This window comes from Bos mutus, chromosome 19, assembly GCF_027580195.1.
Source record: "Bos mutus isolate GX-2022 chromosome 19, NWIPB_WYAK_1.1, whole genome shotgun sequence".
Lineage (NCBI taxonomy): Eukaryota > Metazoa > Chordata > Mammalia > Artiodactyla > Bovidae > Bos > Bos mutus.
This window is the reverse complement of record NC_091635.1, coordinates 14,054,540-14,077,417: the sequence shown is the minus strand read 5'-3', so window position 1 is coordinate 14,077,417 and position 22,878 is coordinate 14,054,540. Positions and strand designations below refer to the sequence as shown.

The 22,878-nt window shown below is 56.9% G+C and overlaps 5 protein-coding genes across 7 annotated transcripts; all 5 read right to left on the bottom strand.

Annotated features, from left to right (window-relative positions):
- Nucleotides 1-104: 104 nt before the first annotated feature.
- Nucleotides 105-6,482, bottom strand: FGF11 (fibroblast growth factor 11). 2 transcript variants are annotated; one of them, XM_005889938.3, is made up of 5 exons: nucleotides 5,207-6,482; nucleotides 3,434-3,544; nucleotides 3,131-3,234; nucleotides 2,307-2,505; nucleotides 105-2,033 (listed from the first exon to the last, which is right to left on the bottom strand). In XM_005889938.3, the coding sequence occupies exons 1-5, from the start codon at nucleotides 5,397-5,399 to the stop codon at nucleotides 1,963-1,965; spliced, it is 678 nt and encodes a 225-aa protein (XP_005890000.1). In that variant the 5' UTR covers nucleotides 5,400-6,482; the 3' UTR covers nucleotides 105-1,962. The 2 variants fall into 2 exon arrangements, with proteins under 2 accessions (XP_005890000.1, XP_070245496.1); XM_070389395.1 differs by having other exon boundaries at nucleotides 2,307-2,421.
- A 997-nt stretch (nucleotides 6,483-7,479) lies between these two features.
- TMEM102 (transmembrane protein 102) lies at nucleotides 7,480-9,616 on the bottom strand. 2 transcript variants are annotated; one of them, XM_005889939.2, is made up of 3 exons: nucleotides 9,479-9,604; nucleotides 8,930-9,163; nucleotides 7,480-8,842 (listed from the first exon to the last, which is right to left on the bottom strand). In XM_005889939.2, exons 2-3 carry the CDS (start codon nucleotides 9,141-9,143, stop codon nucleotides 7,518-7,520), a joined length of 1,539 nt encoding a protein of 512 aa, XP_005890001.1. In that variant the 5' UTR covers nucleotides 9,144-9,163; nucleotides 9,479-9,604; the 3' UTR covers nucleotides 7,480-7,517. The 2 variants fall into 2 exon arrangements, with proteins under 2 accessions (XP_005890001.1, XP_070245495.1); XM_070389394.1 differs by having other exon boundaries at nucleotides 7,481-8,842; nucleotides 8,930-9,616.
- A 711-nt stretch (nucleotides 9,617-10,327) lies between these two features.
- Nucleotides 10,328-16,040, bottom strand: SPEM3 (SPEM family member 3). The gene is made up of 7 exons (XM_070357309.1): nucleotides 15,903-16,040; nucleotides 15,697-15,754; nucleotides 14,898-15,578; nucleotides 14,674-14,720; nucleotides 13,623-14,625; nucleotides 11,801-13,154; nucleotides 10,328-10,373 (listed from the first exon to the last, which is right to left on the bottom strand). The coding sequence occupies exons 1-7, from the start codon at nucleotides 16,038-16,040 to the stop codon at nucleotides 10,328-10,330; spliced, it is 3,327 nt and encodes a 1,108-aa protein (XP_070213410.1).
- A 737-nt stretch (nucleotides 16,041-16,777) lies between these two features.
- On the bottom strand, nucleotides 16,778-18,572 carry SPEM2 (SPEM family member 2). Its single transcript, XM_005889940.1, has 3 exons — nucleotides 18,435-18,572; nucleotides 18,213-18,270; nucleotides 16,778-18,075 (listed from the first exon to the last, which is right to left on the bottom strand). Exons 1-3 carry the CDS (start codon nucleotides 18,570-18,572, stop codon nucleotides 16,778-16,780), a joined length of 1,494 nt encoding a protein of 497 aa, XP_005890002.1.
- Nucleotides 18,573-21,198: 2,626 nt separating this feature from the next.
- SPEM1 (spermatid maturation 1) lies at nucleotides 21,199-22,852 on the bottom strand. Its single transcript, XM_005889941.2, has 3 exons — nucleotides 22,317-22,852; nucleotides 22,160-22,217; nucleotides 21,199-21,961 (listed from the first exon to the last, which is right to left on the bottom strand). Exons 1-3 carry the CDS (start codon nucleotides 22,458-22,460, stop codon nucleotides 21,222-21,224), a joined length of 942 nt encoding a protein of 313 aa, XP_005890003.1. The 5' UTR covers nucleotides 22,461-22,852; the 3' UTR covers nucleotides 21,199-21,221.
- Between the last annotated feature and the right edge of the window lie 26 nt (nucleotides 22,853-22,878).

Here is a 22,878-nt window from a genome sequence, read left to right as displayed (position 1 = left end):
ATTGGGGGGCAGCTGCCAGCCCACCCGCCCCGCCCCTGGGACTTGATCCCGCCCCGAGCAACTGCCAAAGCCTGCCACCCACAGATGACAGACAACACTTCAGTTGTATAAATCGTCTTTAATTGAGAAAGCGTGGAGTAGAGACCCGGTCCCCTGGGAGCAGATCCAGGAGATGGGTGGAGCCTGAGCGGGGTCTGTGTGGGTGAGGGGAGCATCCACCCCTCTTAGGACAAGCCAGAAGTAAAAAGAGCCTGAGGAAAGGCAACCTGCCTCTGAGCCCTAGCCCCTCCCTTTAGTGCCTCCTCAGTCTACTCTGCCCAAGTCTGCCTTTAATGCCTCTTCAGTCTACTCTTACCAAGTCTGCCACCACCCAGAGTATCCCTCCCAGTTCACTGATGGGCTTCTGATCTTTTTCAGGCCTGCCCTGAGCTCTCTGCATGTTTTCAGAAAAATCTAGTCAGGCCCTTTTTGGGTACTTAAAACCCAGCTGAAGTTATAAGCTCTTAGGTAAAGCAAATTTTATTCAGTTAGAAGCTTGTGGGGGTGTATGAGGTTTAGAACCCAAGAGGCCCTCACCCTCCTTAGCCTGATCTGTAGGTGAGAAGGGTGGGGCTTATTGCTGAACTGGGGTCTCTTCATTGTGGGTGGGTGGGAGTCACATTTGTCTTTTTTATTCCAGACCTATTACCCTAAAGACCTCAGCTTTAAAGGGGACCTGGAAGGAATTCCTGCTGAGGTAGCTACGTATTCATGTCCCTTCAACCCAGGCACAGGTCCAGTCACTCCATGGTTCTGGTCCCTTCCCCATCCTAGCTGCCCTACTATGAGCCAGGGATTCCTTCCGAAACTCCTTTGCCCTTCCTCAGACTGTTTCCCGACAGGACCCCAACTGAGCTGTAGGAACTAGAAACTGCATGTAAAAATAAGGTTAGCATTCTACAGGCAGACTAAGAGTTTTAGAAAATTATCTAGGAAAAACAAGAAGTGGTTCTTGATCCATCTAGAACTTAGTTTTTTGTGAATCATAGCTGGGTCCTTTCTAGAGCTCATGCTTAACAGGTATCACTAGAGAAGGTGGGAACGTGGGTCTAGAACTTACTCTAGAGCAATAATATGGCTACATAGCACCCCCGTTCCATCCTGAAGGAAAGGGCTGAGAGCCCTGGTCTATGTCATAGAGCTAAGATTCAGAAGGAAGTATGGCTCCATATGTGTCTAGAACACCATGCTCTAGAATTGGGTGTCTCTGGGATAAGAAAGTTCAAACTGTGGTGATCTGAGACAGGTCCCAGTTCAGGCCAAGGCCAAAAGCTGGACAGGGCTCAAATCCAGCCTCTCTCTATTTTGAAGTCAGGGGTCCATCTGGGTCAAGGACAGAAGCCTGATGGATCCAGAACAGAGCCTGGCAGCATGCCTGTGTTCCAGCACAGAGCCTGAGTGCAGAAGTAGCCCTGGCTGGGGTGCCTTGTGTTCTGGAACCTGTCTGGAACAAGGCAGAAGGTGGAGTAGAGAAAGAAGGAATGATCCTGAGCGCCAGTGGACCTACAGATCTATGGCTCAGTGGCAATGAAAAGGGAAAAGGGTTCCAGGAACTGGCTGAGACCAGGATGGGGAGGATTTATGCCCTGGTTCTATCAGTTTTGGAAGCCCCAGCATCATCTCAGAAAAAGGCTTTGGAGGGGTGAGCATGGAAGAAAAGAAGTGATCAGCCAGGACCATTTCCAGACATCTTCCTCTCTGACCCCCAACCCTGGGCCTAAGAGTCTGAGGGTCTCAGCAGGCCCAGAAGTCACAGTGGCCCCTAGGCTCCCTCAGGGCAGAGCACCTGGTGGGACCTGGCTGCACAGGGTATGAGTGTGGCAGCGGTGGTGAGAGCAGGGCCGGGAGCAGGGCTGGGAGACAGGCTGTGGTGGTGGCTGGCTCTGTGCGAGTGCAGGGAGCCTCCAGTCCGGGGATGACATTTCAGGGGGCAGGGGGACTGGAAGGGGAGGTCTCAGGGACACTGTGGAGAGAAGGCTCCCGGTACATGGCCACTGTGAAGTGGGGAGAGAGGAGCAGGAAGGAGAGTTAGGCACCCAGAGGGCTCTGAATAGGCTCCCTTCCCCTCCATGCAGCCTCTGGGAACCCCAACCCACAAAAGGAGATCTCCCCAAATCCCTCAAGGCCAAAGTCTTTCTGGCTTGGCCTGTCATAACAGGTATCTTCTTAAAACACTTATAACCCCTGAGCTGTATGTCATTAAATATCCATGTCAAGGTCAATACCCTCCCATGTGGCCTGTCTCTTCCCAGAGGGTCCATACTCACCCTCCAGGAGCTTGGGTACAAAGTGGGCAGCTGCCTTGGTCTTCTTGACTCGATTTCCCTTCATGACTCGGCCCTCCTTGTCCAGGCCCAGGTACCAGGCCCGTCCAGAACGGCGCTGGCGATAGAGAGCAGAGGCGTACAGGACATAGTAATTCTCAAAGACGCACTCCTTAAAGCGACACTCAGCTGTGAAATGCGGCTGAGGAGACAAAGACCCAGAAAGGCACACACAGACAGAGAGACAAAAAGACACATCACTGGACTAGAAGGGAGCCCTGGGAAGAACAAGGCAGGATGCAATCCATATATCTGAGGTGAGGAGAACCAACTTCTGAGTCCATGCAGGAACTGGGACAAAAGGAGGATGAAAAAGAGTCTGGTGGCCCCCAAAGGCCAGGAACTAGACTTCTGGGGGCCTGGAATAAGAAGATACATTCTCTCTAATCTACTCCATTCCCAACCTCTCACCATCCAGGGGACCTGGAGGGAATTCCTGCTTGGAGGAATTCCAGAATCCTTTCCCAATATCCCAAATGACTCTGGGATAGTGAGTAATAATGAAGTTTCGAGGAGGTAGGAGGAGACACAGGGATCCTAAAAGCCTGAAGGAGTTGGACATTCAAAAGCCTGGGGGTACACCGGGGGCTGTTCAAGGAGGAGAGATTAAAGGGAATCTAGAGTAGGTGCTCCTGAGTGGGCAGTGAGGACAGGGTGTTGGCAAGAGCTGGAGGGATAGGGAGCTCTGAGCTGCAAAATACTTGTAGTTGGGAAGTCTGTCCTAGAGGAGTCCCCAGACCCCAGGCCACTCCACCCCCTTGTCTCACCGAGCTGTAGAGCAGCCCCTCAGCGTTCATGGCCATGTAGTGACCCAGCTTGGCACTCTGGATGGTGACTACTCGCAGCCCCACAGGGATCAGGTTGAAGTGGGCTGGGGGTAGAGAGAGGGAGCCTCAGTACCCCAGACCTCCAACTCCTATCTGAGCACACACACACACACACACACACATTCCAGTTCCAGCTCTTCCCTTGGGAGTCAAAGAGCCAATGGATCCTGAAGCGGGAATAGTATTGTCATGGCCTGTGCCCACTCTCCCCCCTCCCACCAGGCAGCTGGCTTCCCCTCTCACTGAAAGAGCTGGTGTCCTCTGGGGTGCCCTGGATGCTCCCGTCGGGATTTGCCTGGAGGTAGAAACCCTGGCGGCAGAACAGTTTGGTGACGATGCCTTTGAGCTGAGGTTCTGGAGAGAGAGACATTCATCTTGGAACATCACATCTCTGTTCCCAGAAACATTCCTACACTTGGCGGGATCAGAGGAGAGAAAGAAAAAGAGAATGGAGGGAAGGAAGAGGGTCGGTCCCAGGGCCCTCCCAGCAAGCTCTTTCCCACCTCTCTCAGACGCCAGAGGAAGCTGGGGTGTGGGTCCCTTCTGCTGCCTCTAACCAGTTTTCAGTTTAATTTATTGAAATTTATTTAAACGCTTAATTCCTACCCTACAGCTCAACCATAAGGGGGGGAGGGGAGAAGAGGGAAGAGGAGGGCAGAGATGTATGGAAAGGTAGAGGACAGAGAGAGACTGGCAGGCCTGCTGAAAGGGCAGTGTGTGTGCGACTGTAGGGGCAGTAAGGTGACCACTGGGTAGGGGCGCCTCCTCAGGGATGGGGGTGGGACTGGGTCTGATGCTGACTCAGCACCTGCTGCTGCGGTTGCCGCTTGCTTGGCGCGGGCCTCTCCTTGGCCCAGCGCCGGCCTGTCTGACACTGACCCATCTGTCTGTCTGTCTGTCTGTCTGTCAGTCTACTGGCTCGCGGGGGCCCAGCCCTCCCTGAGCCTCAGCCTCTCCCCTTCAGCCAGGTAACCCGCCTGGGATGGGGGACATTCGGTACCACACCAAGGAAATGGGGGAGGGGGCCGGGGAGCTGGCGAGGCAGGCTGAATCACGTGGGGACCGGGTCCCACTCAAAGGGTGGGCTGCGGACCGTACCACTACGGAGGGCCGACGGCGGAGGGGGGAGAAGGACCGCGGAGGGGGGCAGTCTCTCCCTAGGGGAGCTGGGAGCGGGGGAAAGAGAGGCCAAAGGGATTCCCTGACTGTCGCACCTGGACGGGGACCACACGCCAACCCTCACAACTCTCGTCCCCCGAGGCTTGCTCCCGGCCGACTTCCCGGTACCCCCTCGTAGGTGGTACGACCCTCAGTCTCCGTGCGGGTCTCCCAGTGTACTGTGTCTGAGTCCCTCATAGCAGAGGGTCCCCTGAGCCCGTGAAGCCCGATTTTGGAGTCGCGTAGGGGGGGTCGCCGGGGGGGAGTTGCCCAGCTCCTTTCTTGGAGCGCAGGTCACGGGAGGAGGGCGCACAGAGGGGCGGGCTGGAGAGGTAGCTGCAAGGACACCCGGGGGAGAGCTGGGGAGATTGGCGCCGAGCCAGGCAAGCTCGGCCAGGAGGAACGGAGCCACAGCTCGGAGGAGCGGGAGCACCAGGGCGGGGGCGGGGCTGCCAGAGCCGCAGAAACCCTCGGGGTGACCCAGGCGTCCGGAACCCCCAGGCCCCTCCACTCGGGATTGAAAGAATCGCGAGAGCCGGCACGTAGGCGGAGGATGGTGGGGGTGGGGACTCGTGTTGGGTACGGGGGAGGCGGCGAGAAGGAGCTGCCAAGCTTCGGGGCACCCAGCTTAGCCCCTCGTGCCTTCCCCTTGCCCTCGAAAGCAAGGAGACTCGGGGTTACGGGCGAAAGAAAAGGGAAACTGAGGTATCGTCTGGCTGAGAGTTGGTGGCCCAGGCCCACCCCTTCATTTTCGGGGAGCTCCCCCACTTCGGTCAGGCCCCGCTCTTCGGGAGTTCCTGGCCTCAACCTCCCAGGCAGAGAGACCCCAGGCCTGGAGACCCCGCCCCAGCCACTCACCCGGGCCGCGGTCCGTCCGCGCGGGACGCCCCCCGCACAGTCGCACCTTGGACAGCAGGATGAGCAGCTGCTTCTGGCAAAGGGACTTGGTGCCGCGGGGACACACGCGCCGCTGCGCCGACACGGGCCGGCTGCCCCCGGGCTCGCGGACCTCCCGCTTCTGCCGAATCAGGCTACTGGCCAGTGCCGCCATGGCGCCCCGGGAGGAGACACCCCCAAACCGGCAGGCGCCCGGAGCGCGCTGGGCACCCCCTCCCCCAGAGAAGCCCGCTCGCTCACCAGGACATGCTCTGGACGCTCCGGTCCCGACTCACCGCCCTACCCGCAGGACCTGAGGATAAACCCTAGAGGACCCCCAGCCCAGGCGCCAGCCCCCACCCTTGGGCCTCCTACTAGCTTCGTGGGACCCAGCAGCCTATTTACCCCTCAATGGACCCCACCCTCGACTTTTGCCCCCTACAGAAAACTCTCCCCTTCTCTAGTCTCCTGTGTCCCTGTCCCCCACTAACCTTATCCCAAAGGCAAGACCCTCAGATTTTCCAAGACGTGGTTCCAATATCCCCAGGCACCTTTCCACCCTATTTCCAGGCCCCCTGTTCCTGACAAAGCCACTCTTATAATCTTAAGGGTGTGGGTCCTTAGCTTTGGAGATATTCGCTCACCCCACTCCTGCTGGGGTGCTGCCAATGTCAGCGAAGAACCCAACCTTGGTTCCTTTTCCTTTGCCACCCTCTAAGTGAAGAATCCCCCACTTTTTTCACTGAAATCCCCCCAAAACTATGTCTCGAGATATTCGGACTGTCCCCATTCAGCAAGCAGAGGTTCCCAGACCCTGTCTCTGGACAAAACCAGTATTTACCAAGTCACCCCCATTTCTAGTGGCAGAGGGTTCCAGGTGCTGAGCCCCTTTCCTCACCTTGTTACCCTCCACTCCTTTTGAAGTCACCTCCAAATCCGCCCTTCCTAGTGGTTACACCAGGTGGTTGTCTGGAGGGCCCTCTGCCACCTCGGAATAAGGAGCATAGGTTTTGGGGTTTTGGGTGTTTTTTTTTTTTTTTTTTCTGGCAGCCCTTTAATTTCCTCGGGGACAGCTGGTACTGTTTAGATCCCAGGCCCTCCAATCCAACCAGCCCCCCAGGAGAGGAGTGCACCCACGTTGTCACGGGTCCCCAAATGTGAACAGACCCCCTATAAATCAGAGCGCATCCCAGCTTTCTGCGACAGGGCTTCCTCTTCCTCCCGGGGACTGCCTACAGCACCCCCTCTTCCTTCCCCGACGCCCCTCAACCTGTCCTGTCTTGTCAATCCGGCGACGGCTGGCGCTGGCTCCGGTTCCAGGCTCCTCCCTCCCTGTACCCCGCAAACGGGGCTTCCCCCCACGCCCGGCTAGGCGTCCCAGACCCCAGGAAGGAGTGAGGGTGTCTCCGCAGAGCGCCCTGGTCCGGCGAAGTGAACACTGGGCCTGGCGGCTGGACAGAGTGCAGCGGCGGCAGCGGCGGCAGCAGTAGCGGCGGTGGGAAGCTCAGGCGGCGGCGGCGGCGACAGCAGCTCCCCCTCCTCCGAGAGCCGGCCCGGGGGCGGGGCAGGGGGCGGAGACGCCGGGAAAGGGCCGTGGGGGGTGGGGGGAGCTGGGCGGGTGAAACCCCGGGGTTCCTTGGAGCCAGAGAGTGGGGACGGTCTTAGAGGCAGCCGGAGCCGCCTGTTTCGGGGTTCAGTGGAGGAGGGACAAATAGGCGACTCCACAGAAGGCAAATCTGCACGAGGGGAGAGCTTGGGCTTAGGTAGATGGAATGGTGGACGCCTCGAGAATGGAGAAAGGTACCCTACTGCCCGGGATCGAGGACATCACTGGATGAGGAAAGTGGGGGATAGCGGTGGTGGCGAGGACTAGCCTGGGGTGAAATCCGGCCTCCTTAATATCTCTGCTTTTGTGTGAACCAAATTGGTCAGTCCCTGGTCTCCATACCTCTCTCCTTTTCACGTCTTTTTTCAGCAAATATATTACCTCTATTGACCCTTAAGAGAAAAGACCATAAGCACTGGGGGGAGATGGATGCAAGAGGTTGCACCGGGGCAAGAAGGGTGCTGGCCACAGATGTTGAAAGTGGAGAGGCCGGAATGGAACGACCTGTGCCAGGGATGGTGCTGGAGGAGGGTGGGAGGATGGCGAGGAACCAGACAGGAGGCCTTCTAGAACGCGGATTCTTCGGGCCCAAGGGGTTCAGCCTGTCTCCCAGGTGGAGGAAGAGCAGTCCCCTCCACACCCCATCGGCAAACAGAAGCAGTTTCCACGTTAGTACGAACAGCGTTTTTAATGGGACCCGGCTCCCACGCCGGCTAAGCCGCCCCCCTTCCGCGCAGCCTTGGCCTCCTCCACAGCTGCACGCAGGGCCCGGGCAGGGTCCCCGCGAAGCAGGGCCAACGCCCCGAGCAGCGAAGAGGCGCCGTCCCCCGCACGGAGCTTTTGGCCACTCAGAAAATAGTGGGGCAGCGTCCGCGCCTCGAGTACTCGGCCCAGCTCATCCAGCAGCCCGAGGCAGCAGGCGCCCGCATTCTCGGGCCGCGCCAGATAGAGCGCGGGCAGCCGCTCGCACGCCCAGTAGAGCAACGTCCGCAGGAGGTAGGGCGCCGCGGCCCGGGTCCCCGCCACCAGCGGGCGCAGCAGCGCCTGGGCCGCCGCGTGCGCTTGCAGCAGCGGAGTGGGTATGCGCGCCTTGAGCGCCAGCTCCTGGCGGGCAAAGCAGAGCTGCCAGCCGGAGGCTCCCGGCCGCTCCGTTTGGCCGCCGCCGCCGGGCACCAGGTAGAAGGAGGACGACTCCGAGGCCAGCGGGCCGGCCCACGAGTGGCTCCGAGCCCCCTGGGGCCAGCCGGCCACAGACACCACGGGGATCAGGTCGAAAAGCAGGAGGCGGCGCGGGGGCCCGGGCGTAGCCAGGAGGATGGTAGTGAACCCTGCGTGGCGGGCTGCGTGGACCAAGCGCGGGGCACCCGGGACGGGGAATAGGGACTCAGCGACCGCAGCCAGCGAAGCAAAGAACCAAGCAGCCACCTGGGCGGGGCACAATGTGGGCCATGCCTCCCGAGCCTCCGACGGCTGTGGCCCTGGGCTAACATCGGCTGCTTTGGTGACGTCATCATTCGTTTCTTCCGATGGTGAGGGAAAGCCAATATCGGTTAGGTTTTGCTGGGGTGACTCCGGCACTGAAACATTACTAGGTGATTTTTCCAAAGACTCGTGTGCCTCAGGCTCAATGATGTCACTGTGTGGCTGGTCCACGGAGCTTTGCGGGTCCCGGGGACCCTCTCTGCTATCAGTTGGGTGGATCCAATCACGTCCTCCTGGGACTGGGGGTCCTAGGCAATCCTGCCATGCTTCCCGGACCGAGGTTCCGCGTACCTGCTCTGGGAGGCAGAGCCATGCGTAACAGGATCTCATGTCCAGTTGCAGCTCCTGCCCAGTGCCATCTAAAGAAAACACGGGCACCAGGAGTGTGAAGCCAGCATCGTAGTGAGGTCCCCGAGTGTAGGGACCTAGAGGCGCAGGTCCCAAATCCAGGGAGCCCTCTCGAATCCCACCACGAAGCAGCAGGAGCTCTGTCTGGGGAGGAAAGCGAGGGTCCCTGCGATGAATGAGACCTAAGGGAAGAGTAGGGATCGTGAAGGCATGATCCAGAGCCCAGGATGGGATGGGGCGGAGCTGAGAGCAGCAAGAGGGTTACTTACTAAGCAAAGAGAACACAAAATCCTTGGCCTGGAGGAGATCTGGTCCTGGCTTGGGCCCATCATTCCAACTCTCCTGCACACCCAGCTCCTGGATCAGCTGGGTTAGTTCTTGCAGCTGCGCTCCAGAGCAGAAGTCGATGTCTGTGAGCGGCCGGGCTGGGGCTGGGGGCGGTGGGCTCCACCAGGGAGCGTTCCCCCAGACTGCAGAAGCCATATGGCTCTATCGTTTGGGGGCTAGGAAATACACGTACAGGGGAAAGCCCAGAAACGTTGTTCCTTCTGCTGTGGAAAACTCGCCCCTCCGTTATTTTCTCTTCCCGAGATCGAGAGGGTGCCCAAGACACAATCTACCAATGGGTCTGCAGATGAAGGGCTCTAAATTTAGTCTTGAAAGCAAACAAATACCTCCTCCGTCCTTGCCCTTTTCTCATATGCTAGTCCCCACCCCCATGGACCGATTCACCTGACTCAGCGGGTTAAAGTGGCTGTTTGGCCCCTCCTACAGAATGCAATAGCCTCCTTCGCCGCCCCCTGTCTACCTCCCCTTACCTCTTTTTCGGAAGAGGCTAGTGGTCTGCAGCTTCCCTCTTAGGGGTAGCTGCAAGGTCTGAAAAGAAAATGGGTAGGAAGATTCAACAGGTAACTTCTTCCTGCTGCTCACAAGGCTACGCCCCTACATTACAACCACGCCCCTTTCTGGAGGTGGTTCCGGACCAGCCCGGCCTCCAGTCAATCTCTCCTTTGGCTTTGCAGAGATCTCCTGGCTATCTTGGGAGTTGTAGTTTGTCTTCCAAGCTACCAGGGCATTAGAGCCACGCCCCCAGATCCTTTCCTGTTCCGTTGAAATAGTGCCTGATGGAAGTTGTAGTTTCTATGGAAATAAACTATAGTGTGTCTTTCCAAGGCCAGGTCAATCGCAAACATTCCTTGGGCTTAGAACAGAGACATAATAGGATGGATCCAAATAGCAAATGATAATGAGGCACATAGCCTAGGGCCTGAGAGAGTAGAGGTGCCCTGGTAACTTAAATCTAGAAGAGTCCTTGCATACAATTACTGCTAGCCTAGGAAGGTGCCACATGACTTGTCCAAGGTCAGCGCGGAGCAAGAGAGGTGTTGGAAAGGGGTTTCCCAACTGGGATGAATATCTTTGGAATCAGTGGTGGTAATGTTAAACAAGAATACGTAGGTAGTGATGACCCAGGGATTGACATCCAAAGGAACATAGTAGTGATGGCCACCTCAGACACACAAATGGTATCAGGGCAAACACTTTGGAATCTCGCAGCTCAGGTGCGTATACAGAAGAGTTACCAGGGCTGAAAATCAAGTCCAGAGGAAACTCCCAGGTGGGCTGGGGCAGGGCAATGAGAAAGTATCAGGGGAAGAAAATTGCTTTCAGCGACCAGTGCTATCATGGACACAGCTTAAGTCCAGGATGAAACTAGGAGCCAGAATAATAGGGCAGAAAGATAGGTAACCAGAGACAAGCTCACGGATTAGACCAGTGCATGCTGGACCAGGAATTCTTATAGTCCTTTTTCCCAGGGGTCTGTCTCCACAGTAAACTAGGGCTAAGTCCATGGGCAAGAAAATGGGCAAGTGGAGACACTTATAACAAATCAAAGGCCTGTTCAACAACTCAACGGACATGAATTTGAGCCAACTCTGGGAGATAGTGAAGGACAAAGAAGCCTGGCATGATGCAGTCCATGGGGTCACAAAGAGTCAGATATGACTTTAGCGACTGAACAACAAAAGGAGGGGACCCTCAGAATCCAGGGCCCAATTTGGGGAGCCTAAAATTCAGGGGTTCCTAATCACTGACAAAGAGAGGTCTTCTCCCCCTGTTGCCAAGAGCCCCAAACACAGCCCAGAACCAGGAAGGCAAATTTCCATACAACAGGTTGTGACCCAAGAGACCAGATCAGGAAAACTGAAGCCTGGGCTCTTTCTCACAGTCTGGGGAAATCAGGCATTGGGCATCCATTTCTACATCTTAACCTCCTCCCTAGATGGTGGCTTCTGAACCAGCCTAAAAAGAACTAAGTTCTCTGGGCCTCTTAAAGCTCCCTGAAAGTGAAAGTGACAGTTGCTCAGTTGTGTCTGACTCTTTGCGACCCCATGGACTATACAGTCCATGGAATTCTCCAGGCCAGAATACTGGAGTGGGTAGCCTTTCCCTTATCCAGGCGATCTTCCCAACTCAGGATCAAACCCAGGTCTCCCACACTGCAAGTGGATTCTTTACTACCTGAGCCACAAGGAAAGCCCATCTTAAAGCAGCTATGCTTTGGATGGCTGACAGGGAAAGTAAAGTTGCCCTGAACTCTAAAGTATTGCTCTCCAGTAGCATTTTCTGTGATGACGGAAATGTTCTAAATCTGTGCCGTCCAATACAGTAGCCAGTAGCTCCATGTGGCTATTGAGCACTTAGATCATGAGACTGAGGAACAAATTTTTTTTTTTTGGCTGTGCCTTGCAGCTTGCAGGATCTTAGTACTCCTGACCAGGGATTGAAGCCCAGCCATGTCTGTGAAAGTGCTGAATCCTAACCACTGGACCTCCAGAGAACTCCCTGAGAACACTTTTAAACTTTACTTAATTTAAACTCATTTACATTCTAATAGGCATATTTGGCTAGTAGCTACTGTAATGGAGAATGCAGCTCTAGGGCCTTGGGGATAAAAGCTTAAGGTAAGACAGCGACAGCAGGAAAGCTGGGAGTTTCATTCCTTATCCCCCACCTGAGGGGTGGGGTTGGGGTGGATGGCCTTAAATAACCACAGAACACTTCTCTTGCCTTTTTATTCTTTATGCACATTGGTCCCCTCTTTTTCTAAGTTTCTCATCACACACTGATATCCCCACGCCTTGGCCATCTCTGGTGAGTTGTTGGATATCTCTTGGTGAATGCGCCTGGGAGACAACGCTTCGCACTTGTCCCTGCCTGCTCCCAACTGTCTCTGGCGGGCATCAAAGACCACGTGCCCTACCCGGGTGCCTGACCCTGGGCAGTGGGGCTTCCAGTTGGTTTGGGGAGGCATAGACATCTGGCGATAGTTCTGGGAGGCTGCAGGAGCTGTGTCCACGGGGCGGTACACCCAGTCTTGGCTGCCTGCTCGCCGGGAGGGTGGTTGCAGCTCTATCAGCACAGGCACCTCTGAGAAGGTTTGTCGATTATTGTAGACCTCCTGGGCCTTGGCGGGGGAGGAGGGCTGGCTAGGTGGGACAGAAGCCCCTGGAACATGCTGCCCGGCATCATGCCTTTGAGGAATCTTCTGAGATATAAATGACTTTGGGGTCTGAAGTGGGCCCAAAACTTGGACACAGTCAGTTCCCAGAGGGTTCTTGTGGAGGACAGGATTGGGGACAAAGTGCGAGTCCTCTTGGAGGCTTGATCCCTTGATAAAGTCCTGAGTCTTGGAGAAGCCAGAGTCTTGAGTAAGGGCTGGACCCTTCTGGGGGCCAGGATGTTGAATAACTCCTGGGTACTTGTGGAGGTTAGGGTTGTAGCAATGTTCTGGGCTCCTGTGAAGTTTAGCATCTTGGGGAACATCACATCTTTTGACTTCGGTGACATGGGTAAGGCCCAGATTCTTATGGAGGTCAGAATCTTGAGTAAGGTCTTGGCTCTTGTAAACTCCAGAATCTTGAGTAAGGCCTGGATTGTTGTAGTCTCCTGAGTCCTTATAGAGGCCAGGGGTTTGCACAAAGCCTGGGTTCTTATGGGGACCAGATTCCTGGGTAAGGCCTGAGTTCTGGTTGACTCCAGGGTCTTGGACAAAGCATGGACTCTTCTGTGGTTCAGAATCTTGGGTAAAGCCTAGACTCCTGGACACTCCTGGATCTTGGGCATTACCTCTACTCTTGTAACATCCAGAATCTTGAGAAGGGTGTGGGATACTATGGAGGCCAGTTTTTTGGGAGAGCTCTTGACTTCTATAGAAGTTTTGTTCTAGATTTCTACAGACTCCAGAGTCATGCCTAAAGCCTGAGCTCCTCTGAATGTCAGAAGTTTGAAGAAATGGTGTGATCTTGTGGAGACCAGAAGGTTGGGTGAGATATGGGCTTCTAAAGAAACTTCCCTCTTGAGTAGAACTTAAACTCTGGGAGCAAGAATCTTGTGTAATGACTGAATCCTTGTGAAAGTCAGAGTCTTGGGAAAGGCTTGGATTCTTGCAGAGATAAGGATCTTGGGTAAAGCCTGGGCTCTTGTGGAGGCCTGGGTCTTGAGCAAGGCCTGGGCTCTTGTGGAGGCCTGGGTCTTGAGTAAAGCCTGGGCTCTTGTGGAGGCCTGGGTCTTGAGTAAAGCCTGGGCTCTTGTGGAGGCCTGGGTCTTGGGTAAAGCCTGGGCTCTTGTGGAGGCCTGGGTCTTGGGTAAAGCCTGGGCTCTTGTGGAGGCCTGGGTCTTGGGTAAAGCCTGGGCTCTTGTGGAGGCCTGGGTCTTGGGTAAAGCCTGGGCTCTTGTGGAGGCCTGGGTCTTGGGTAAAGCCTGGGCTCTTGTGGAGGCCTGGGTCTTGGGTAAAGCCTGGGCTCTTGTGGAGGCCTGGGTCTTGGGTAAAGCCTGGGCTCTTGTGGAGGCCTGAGTCTTGGGTAAAGACTGGACACTTGTGGAGGCCTGGATTTTGAGCAAGGCCTGGGCTCTTGTGGAGGCCTGAGTCTTGGGTAAAGACTGGACACTTGTGGAGGCCTGGATTTTGAGCAAGGCCTGGGCTCTTGTGGAAGCCTGGGTCTTGAGTAAAGCCTGGGTTCATGTGGAGGTTTGGATTCGGGGTAAGCTCTGGCTTTCTGGGAACTCTAGTGTCTTCTGAAGGGCCTGGGATCTTCTGGAGACCATGGTCTTGGTTGAGGCCTAGATTCTCATGAAGTTCAGGGGGCTGGGGCTGGTTTTGGGTTTGGGAAGTAGTGGAGAACTGGGGAGGGATGGGACCCTGGGAAGAGAGGACAGACTGAGGAGACTTGGAGGTTGGGGGAAATTTGGGGGTCTGTACTAAGGTGGAGGGCTTCTGGTGGTTGCTGTGTTGATGAACAACAAAGGATCTGGGAGAAATGAGAGGCAGAGAAAGAGTGCAGGGTGGAGGCACAGTACTCATTGAGTTCTGGGTACTGGTTGGAACATGGAAGCAAGGTTGATAAGGGGTAGCATCTTTGGAGTACACCAGGAATTTGGGGTAGACTGGAGTCTGGGAGTCCGTGTTTTGCTTCTCAGAGCTGTAAGGGTGGAAACTGCAGTAAGGGAAGGTCTTGGGCTGCACAGATTCATCCTTGACATCATTTGAAAGCTTCCATTCCATGTTCCCCAACTCCAGGTAACCCAATATGGATCCTGTGAAGGGCTTGGCACTGTCCTCACTACTTTGCTTCAATGTTTGCTCAGCTGTACCAGAGCTTACCAGGCCATGCCCCTCTTGGAGCCTGGAGAGTGTACCTAAGTCCTTTATGGAATACCCAGAGTTCTGAGGGGCACGTACATGGAATAAGTTCTGCTTTACCCTGCGAGCATCATAAACCACATGGCCAGTGGAGAGGCCTTGGCTGAAGGCAGACAAAGTAGAGGGAATAGAAGTTAGGATGGAGGAAGTGGGTGTGGAAGGGACTGGAGTGGTCGGCAGGGCCATGACCAGTGCAGGGACAGCGGTTGTGGCAGACATGGGGACAGGGGCTGGTGTAGGGGCTGGAGCAGAAGTAGCAGCCTGGGCAGAAGCTGGGGGAGGGATTGGAGCAGAAGATGGGGGAGGGGCTGGAGCAGAAGTTGGGGGAGGGGCTGGGGCAGAAGTTGGGGGAGGGACTGGAACAGAAGCTGGGGGAGGGGCTGGGGGAGGGACTGGGGCAGAAGCTGGGGGAGGGACTGGGGCAGAAGCTGAGGGAGGGACTGGGGCAGAAGCTGGGGGAGGGATCAGAGTTTGGGCATGGGTATAGGTTAGATGAGCATGGGTCAGCGTGTGGGTAAGCGTGTGGCCCTCGCACTGGGCTGGGCCCTGTGAGGGGGCCAGGTCCAGGGTATAGGCTGAGGTGTGCTCCGGACCACAGACCTGGGCAGAGTTGTGCTCAGGGCCAAGGACTAGGGAGTCAGTCTCGGCCTGAGGTGGGGCATGCTCAGGGGGATAAATGGGGGTGTGGGTCTGGGTCTGGGCTGGGCTGGGCTCAGGGGGGTGGGCTGGGGAGAAGGTCTGGGCCTTGGTAGGAGCATGCCCAGGAGACTGGACCGGGGAGTGGGTCTGGGCCTGGGCTGGGTCATGGTCTGGGGTCTTAGTCTTGCTCTCTTGGGGCAGGCGCAGTGGAACCATGTCCACCTTGCTCATCCTACGGAACTTGGAAGATGTCTCCGGCTTAGAGTAGAAGGTGGCTTGGGCCTTTAAGGCTGTGATCTGAGGGTCCTCCCCAGCTCCCATCAGCCCCTCCTTCCACAGTCCCCATGGCACCTCCACGGGAGCTCCGACATGTCCACACTGAGGCGACATCCAGCAGCACTTAGAAGCCTTCTCATCGTTCGTGTCTGGTATCCAGGAGTCCAGGTGGTTAGGGTGCCCGAGCAGGAAGCTTGGGCGGCGGTGGAAGCGGGGCGGAACTCTTGAGCACGGGTTCTTGGGATCCACGGAGCAACGCACGCACATGGGATGGCCGCCTGCATAGCTGGATTGCTTGTCTGCAGGGAGAGGCGAGATGTGACCAAGCCTGGGTCCCTGAGGGGCTAAGGGTGGGGACGGGGATAGAAGAAAGGGAACAGGTCCATGTCCCCGGAGCCCACGCCGGGGCCCACTCACCTCTGGGGAAAAAATGACGGAAAAGAGTCCGCAAGGAGTTCTTCAGGTGTTTCCAGAGCTGAGGGAAGCAGAGGAGGGGAGAGTCCGGGAGCAGGGTGAGCCCTGAAGTCCAATCCTTGTCTGGCCACACCCCAACAGCCCTCCCACCTAAGCCCCTTTGAGACCCCAAGGCTCCCCCAACACTGCTGCCCAGATCCTGCCCTGACCAGAGTCACCACATTGATCCCCACGTTGAGCAAGATGAAGCTGCCCAGGATCAGAAGAATTGAGTCTCCTAGGTCCTGGCACTTTCTGGGGTTGGTGCCAGAGCACGCTTGGGCTCCGTGGTAGCTTCGCTCACCCATGGCTGGGGGTCCCAGGGCTACCTGGGCCCCCTGGCCCCCACATACTCACTAGGAGCCAGACTCCTCTGGTGGGGGAGGGGGAGAAGGACTGCGTCATAATGGGGAGGTGGGTGGGGTCACAATGAGGGAGGAGGAGAATAAAGAGGGCCAAGAGTGGCATTCCCTGGTAACTGGGGTCAGGCAGGGCCCCAGAGGCCAGCACACCTCTCCTCAAGCCATCAATCCTTCCCTCACAGCCCACTGAGTCACTCATTCAAACCACACATTCCATCTCCTTGGCCTCTCCTGAGACAAGGAAGACCCCTGGCATCAGAACCCTGGGGAAGGCCTGGCTGGAGTCCAGAGCCTTGGCCTTCTTCATGCTCTTCACTGGGTGTGGACTTGGATCTGTTCAGATGGGGACCCTCCCACTTCGGAAGCAGCTTCTTATATGAGCTTTGGGGACAGGGACAGCTGAGAACACAGTAGGTGCCCAGAGACCAGTGGTTTGGAGTCTGCACCTGCAAATCTACTTCGTTCATAATATAAGCCTAGGAGGGGCCTGCTGGCAGGACTGTGGCCACTAAGCCAAAGGCACCCTCAGGCCAAGAAGGAGACACTGGCTTCAGGAAGCCAAGGGCAGGGACCCAGGCTGAAGGAGCGGTGCTTCCAAGCCACAGACCACCAGCGTTTCCTGGACTCTTGATCTTTATTCCCTTCTCCATGCCCTGCCCCCCACTGCCCCCACTGGCTGCCGGTCAATGAATTTTCCCAGTCCGGCTTCTATGCAGAGAGGGCCTGGAGGCCGAGTTGGAAGGTGGCAGCGAGTTGGCTCGCGCCCTGCTCTCCTGCACCTGCCGCTTCAGCTCCAGGCTGTCGTACACCTGGTAGCTGGCATTGCCCCCTGGGTTCCGGCTGAGTGGCATAAAGGTGGGCTGGGGCGGCTCTGTAGCCTGGACTTCGGGCAGGGGCTGGGAGGAGCGGAGGAGCAGAGCTGAGCTGGGAGCCGGGGCCCGCTGGTACGAGGCCTCGCCCAGCACAGTGAGGGAGGTGGAGGTGGTCAGAGGGTGCCTAGTGGGCAGTGTCTCAGTCCACTCGGCTGCCCGGCGCCGGACCTCATGCGGATCCCGGGAGTAGTTCAAGTGTCCCGTGGAGGGGTTGGGGCTGCGGTTGGGCTGGCCGTGAGCATGGCCGATGAGGCTCCGTCGGTGGACCTGTGGGGAGTAGTGCTCTCGGGCTTCGGGCCGGGAGCCCCGGGTCAACAGGGCAGAGGGAGGCTCAGAAGCCTCCAGACCACGTCGCCGCTGATCCCAGTTGTCATACAGGAGCTGGCCCCTTGAGGGGTAAGGGCTGTGCCCTGCAGGGACCCATGAGGGGTTGGGGGGCAGCCGTCGGGGGGGCGGTGGAGACGAGGTCCACTGGTCAACCTCCACATTGCCCCAGGTGTGGGATGGTGAGCAGAGGGGCCCGAAGGACTGCAGCCTGAGCTCAGACTTGGCCTCCACACGCTTGGGCAGGCGGCGCAGCTCAGGTGACAGGTAGAGAGAAGGTGGCGGCAGGCTGGCCAGGATCCCACCCTGGCGGCCCCAGAGCCCCACGCTGGAGGGCAGGCCCATCCGTTGGTAGAGCCCTCCCCAGCCCCCCCTCGGGTACTTGGGGAGTGGGAAGGCAAGGTCTTCGTCCTCCTCCAGGTAGGAGTCCAGGTCCTCCCGATCAAAGGAGGGCCTCGCCCGCAGCTGTGACATCTTGTGGCTGTGACGTGGCCTACCGAAGACCGAGCAACTGTAGGGGAATTGTTTGCGGTTCTTCGACCTCCGCTGGTGGCTGCAGGGGCGGCTTCGGCTGCGGCCCTGGCAGCGAGGTTGGTGGCGGTGAGGGTGGCGGCTGCGGCTTCGGCTGCGGCTTCGGCTGTGGGGGCGGCGGTAGGAGGAAGAGGAGCAGTGAGTGGGCCTGGCCATCTTCACTTCTACAGGGTCCAGGGTACAGTGGACGTGGACGTCTTTGGCCTTGGCTGGAGGATATTTGGGGGAACTTTCACAAGCCTGCAAGATTTCATCTAGGAGAGGCAAGAGAGTCTGTGAGGGCCTGGCAACTGTCAGAAGATTTCAGGGTCAGGGAACGATTGGGACCTGGGTTTCTGGTGTCTTGGGAGTGGCAGGGGCCAGATGCCCCCTACCTGTCTTCCATACTTACTTTTCTGATTAATCCAACAGATGCTGTTGTCTAAGACATTCTGGAGCCTGTGCCACATCTAGGGGTGGAGTGGGATGGGTGGAGTGGGAATGAAGGCCAGGCTCTCCCTACTCACCATTCCAAGCCCACCCCAGCCAAGACCATTTCTGCAGGCGCAAGTGCCAGCTGCTGGCTCCCACCCTCAGCCCTCTTCACCCCCAGGTGTCCCCAACCATCACTGACCATAGTTGCTACGTTGATCCCGATGTTGACAAGAATGACAAGCCCCAGCAGCAGGAGCAGGAAGTCCTCCACATCCTGGGTACTTTCTTGGTGTTGATGGCAGCACCCCAGGTTGTCAGACCAGAGCTGATTTTCCATGGTGGGGGGGTCCTAGGGCCACCTGGGCCACCCGCCCCCCCCCCACCAGCCCTGACCCACACTGCACTCATGGTGGGACCTGGGATACCTACCAGCAGGTGAGGGAGCTCGGTCACAATGAGGCATGTTGCAGGGAGTCACAATGCAGAGGTGGCACGTCTTTCATCCACTCAGCTGGCTCTTGATGTGGCTATCTTTGCCCTTGGCTCCCACTAATGGAGCCCAGCCCCCAGAGTTCAGTGTGACCTTCTGTCTTTGTAGGGGCTGGCTTAACTCGATTTGAAAATGTAACTACAGTGCGCAGACAGTCTTCATAGGGACTGAGCCATGCATAAAGGATTTCCTCCATTTCATTGAGATATGGCAATTTATAGCCCACTGGGACTCCCTACCCACACCTGCTTGCAGCGTGCAGCTAGGGTGTTTAGATGGATGGGTGACAGTAAGAGTCCACTCTGGGGTCACCCCACTGCACCATTCCCTCCCAGTTCTGCCAATTTCCCTGTCATAAGCCCTCTAGCACCCACCATGGCCATCCCTTCCTGGCCAGGGATTGCAGTCTTTGCTGTTGGTGATCACTGAGCCAACCGGCCCCTTTACTTCAGAGCATGAGGTTGCTGCCTTTGCTAGAGACCACCCCTCAACCATGGTTTCTCTCCTTCCTAACCAATTGCTCTCCCACTGAGTCACCCCTCCAACTTGAAAAAGGATTAGTTGCTATCTTAAGAAAACCACATGAAATTCACAAAACACAAACTTTGGATGTACTTGTTGATATGACAAAAGGAATCTATGATTTAAACTGGGTTCATTGCTGTGATCTAAGAAAGTGGTGGAGAAGGTGATGGCACCCCACTCCAGTACTCTTGCCTGGAAAATCCCATGGACAGAGGAGCCTGGTAGGCTGCAGTCCATGGGGTCGCTAGGAGTTGGACATGACTGAGCGACTTCACTTTCACTTTTCACTTCATGCATTGGAGAAGGAAATGGCAACCCACTCTAGTGTTCTTGCCTGGAGAATCCTAGGGACAGCGGAGCCTGGTGGGCTGCCGTCTCTGGGGTCGTACAGAGTCGGACACAACTGAAGCGACTTAGCAGCAGCAGCAAGAAAGTGGTACTGAGGGGACCTCAGGTCATTCTGTTTGTACAATGAACAACTTAGCAGAAAGAGAGGAACAAGGAAGTCCCTGGAGGTCCAATGGTTAGGACTCTGCACTTTCATTGCCAAGGGCCTGGGTTCAGTCCCTGATCAGGGAACTGCTGCTGCTGCTGCTGCTAAGCCACTTCAGTTGTGTCCTACTCTGTGCGACCCTATAGATGGCAGCCCACCAGGTTCCCCTGTCCCTGGGATTCTCCAGGTAAGAATACTGGAGTGGGTTGCCATTTCCTTTTCCAATGCACGAAAGTGAAAAGTGAAAGTGAAGTCGCTCAGTTGTGTCCGACTCCTAGGGACCCCATGGACTGCAGCCTACCAGGCTCCTCCATCCATGGGATTTTCCAGGCAAGAGTACTGGAGTGGGTTGCCATTGCCTTCTCTAGGTCAGGGAACTAAGATCCCACAAACTGCACTGTGTGGTCAAAAAGAGAGGGGAAAAGATAGAGGAACACCCAGCTGGCATTTCCCATCCAGCCTCCAAACATATAGTAGGTGTTCAAAATAGATCCACTTAGTGGAGTCAGTTTAAAATGATCAATAATGTTGGTCAAAGGAAAATGGCAGAGAAGCGAGGTGATTCATAAAAGGCCTATCTGCTCACATTCCAGGAACCCATCTGGTATGGAAGGTGAGGTCTAGTCCTTCAGCCTGGTTCCTTGTTCACAAGTTGAGCATGTGTTGGTGATCCTAACTGTCTAGAAGTAGGTAGGGCCTGGGTTTCTCAGATGTCCAGTGGATGGAATATTCTGATGAGTTTCCATGGGTAACTGAAGAAGATGGGAGACTCTGATGGGCCAAGCTGACTCAGAAGCAAAGGGGATCTACCTGTGGGAGCAGAGGCTGGAGGATCTGAGGCCATGAAGTTGATCCTTATAGTCGATATGACCGTAAGTCACGTGATCTCTCTGAGCCCGTCTCATTTGTGACATGGAGATGCTGAGCAGAGGCATGAGGTCACAGAGGGCCACAGCGTCCTCAGTATTTTATCACTGCTCCAAGCCTGCTCGAGGGTACAGGAGCTTTGGGTTCTGACAGGGGAACTGTGAGGGCCGGGGTATCCTCACTCTCAGCCATCCCTCCCCAAAGAGTCCAGGGCTTAAGAGGGACGACGCCTCACCTGTAGCTGCAGCCTGAACCTGGGCTCTGGCAAGAGCCAGACCTCTTGAGGAGGTGGAGCCATGGAATGAGGGTCTCCCCTCAAGTGCAGTACTGCTGGGGATAGGGAGTGGGATTTGGGGGGTGCTTCCCCGAACACTAAAGAAAATGGAGCAGAGGCAGGCAGGAGCCTGGGAACCAAGAAAGGCCTGGGAAAAGGCTGAGGACAGGGCCTGGGGCCAAGAGGTTGATGAGGGGCCTCAGGGCTCTCTAGGCCCTGTTGCCAGGGAGATCATTTCCTTAGTAACCAAGCTTCTGGGTGCTGTGTGGGCCCTGGCACCACCCTCCACACACACCACCACAATCCACCTCCTCTCTTTTTTTTATTCTTCTCCCAGTCACCTCTCTGTCAGGGAACGGTATACCCAGTCCTTTCTCGTCCCCTCAGCTGTGCTGGATCCAGAGGCCAGAGGGTAACAGTGAGACAGGGCCTCCACCTCCCTGGTCAGCTCCCGCAGCCGCCGCCTCACATCCCTGGCATCGTAGGCGACGCGCCCTGAGGAGCGGCGCCGGGGGATGTCCGGGACATTGGCCGGGCCCAGGATGGGTGGCTCGGCTGGTGCGCACTGCTCCTGTTCTGCCTGGGCCCCTGCCCCTGCCCCCCCTCCACTGTTCTTGTGGCTCAGGATCTGAGGGCTGGGGAGTGGGGGATTCACAGGGTACACGTAGGCCTCTAGGCCCAGATCAGACTGCATCTCTCTCTTGAGGGGCCTTCCCTCTATAGTCTGCTGGAAGCGGATGGTCTGGGTCGGAGGCTCCAACGTGTCCTGGGCCCAGGGAGTCCAGAACCTCTGGGCAGTCTGTAAACCCTCCCAATCCTCAGGGTAGTCCCAGTTGTGGGAGCAGGCCGCTGTGTGCTGATGTGGGGGCTTCTCGTCATCATCGTCGTCAGTGTCAGGGGCCCAGGCCACCGGGCGGCGGGCACGGCGCGATGAAGAGCCTCGACGGTGACGGCGGCGAGTGGGTGGGGGGGTCACCGTCATCTTCACAGCGTCCATGGTGCATCGTAGGTGGACTGCTGGAGAGCTATGCTTTGAGGGCTGGGTCTGCTTCCCAGGTGAGCGTAACTTAGAAGCTTCTGTGGATCGAGGAGAGGTGAGAGGCTGGTGGGGAGCCTGGCTCCTACAGGGATGGAGAGGCAGGGTGCAGGAAGAGAAGCTGCGTAGTTATGGAGTCTGAGAGGGAGAGCGGGAGGGAAGGGGCCAGCTTAAGGACAGGGACAGAATACTCGATTTCTGCCCTTCCCATGCCCCCCCCGTCCCCATCCTCCACTTACCTTTCTCACAAATAACACGGAACACTTGGTGTAAGAAGCCACGGAGTCTGCGCCAGAGCTAGGTGAGGAAGGACACAGTGACCCCAGATAGGCCCTGGCCATCGGGCCTGCCCCCCAGCCGTCCTGCCAGCACCCTCCCGCCCGGGCCCACCCTGACCAGCGTCACCATGTTGATGCCAATGTTAATGCAAATGATAAGGCCCAGCAGCAGCAGGATGGAGTTGCCTAGGTCCTGGCAGCTGTTGGTGTTAGGGTTGTGATACGAGGCCCACCCGGGCCGTGGCCGCTCAGCCATGGCCATGGGGGTCCCTAGGGCCACCAGGGCCCCTAGGCCCCCAGCCCACTGTGCCCACAGTATCCACCAGCCCACCTTCCTGTCCCCTGGGGTAAACGGGTCACAATGGTGTGGGGCTATCCCTCACAATGTGCCAAGAGAGTCCTGGGCCCAGGTTTGAGCCTCCAGCCTGGGCCAGGTCTTAGCAGAGACCAAACCCTACACCTTGCATGCCTCTCCTAGAGTCAGCCACAGGCAGCATCCTGTGGGCTCTCTGGCCTGCCTGGTGTCTGCCCCCATCAGTCCCCTCCTGGTCCTCTATGCCAGGCTCTGACCCCTCCATAGACACTGGTTCTGATCTTAACTCCCCAAACAACCCCACTGCCATGACAACCACACCCCAGCACCCACTGCCCATTTCTCTCAGACCTCCTCACTGAAAAGG

Bases quoted from the DNA above. Each gene is read 5' to 3' on its own strand.
- SPEM3 (XM_070357309.1), bottom strand. From the start codon at position 16,040: ATGGGTGAGCGAAGCTACCACGGAGCCCAAGCGTGCTCTGGCACCAAC. The intron at 15,755-15,902 runs GTCAGGGCAGGA...TGCTTCCCTCAG, and splicing joins GGATCAATGTGGTGACTCTG to CTCTGGAAACACCTGAAGAA. The intron at 10,374-11,800 runs GTGGGGATATCA...TCTGGCTCCTAG, and splicing joins TCACCAGAGATGGCCAAGGC to TTTCATCCTGGACTTAAGCT.
- SPEM2 (XM_005889940.1), bottom strand. From the start codon at position 18,572: ATGGAAAATCAGCTCTGGTCTGACAACCTGGGGTGCTGCCATCAACAC. The intron at 18,271-18,434 runs GTCAGTGATGGT...CTCCACCCCTAG, and splicing joins GGATCAACGTAGCAACTATG to ATGTGGCACAGGCTCCAGAA. The intron at 18,076-18,212 runs GTAAGTATGGAA...TGCCTCTCCTAG, and splicing joins CTGTTGGATTAATCAGAAAA to ATGAAATCTTGCAGGCTTGT.
- FGF11 (XM_005889938.3), bottom strand. From the start codon at position 5,399: ATGGCGGCACTGGCCAGTAGCCTGATTCGGCAGAAGCGGGAGGTCCGC. The intron at 3,545-5,206 runs GTGAGTGGCTGG...CTCTCTCTCCAG, and splicing joins GCGGACGGACCGCGGCCCGG to AACCTCAGCTCAAAGGCATC. The intron at 2,034-2,306 runs GTGAGTATGGAC...CCCACTTCACAG, and splicing joins TGTACCCAAGCTCCTGGAGG to TGGCCATGTACCGGGAGCCT.
- SPEM1 (XM_005889941.2), bottom strand. From the start codon at position 22,460: ATGGCCATGGCTGAGCGGCCACGGCCCGGGTGGGCCTCGTATCACAAC. The intron at 22,218-22,316 runs GTCAGGGTGGGC...TTCCTCACCTAG, and splicing joins GCATCAACATGGTGACGCTG to CTCTGGCGCAGACTCCGTGG. The intron at 21,962-22,159 runs GTAAGTGGAGGA...CTCGATCCACAG, and splicing joins CCGTGTTATTTGTGAGAAAG to AAGCTTCTAAGTTACGCTCA.
- TMEM102 (XM_070389394.1), bottom strand. From the start codon at position 9,143: ATGGCTTCTGCAGTCTGGGGGAACGCTCCCTGGTGGAGCCCACCGCCC. The intron at 8,843-8,929 runs GTAAGTAACCCT...CTCTTCCCTTAG, and splicing joins TTTTGTGTTCTCTTTGCTTA to GTCTCATTCATCGCAGGGAC.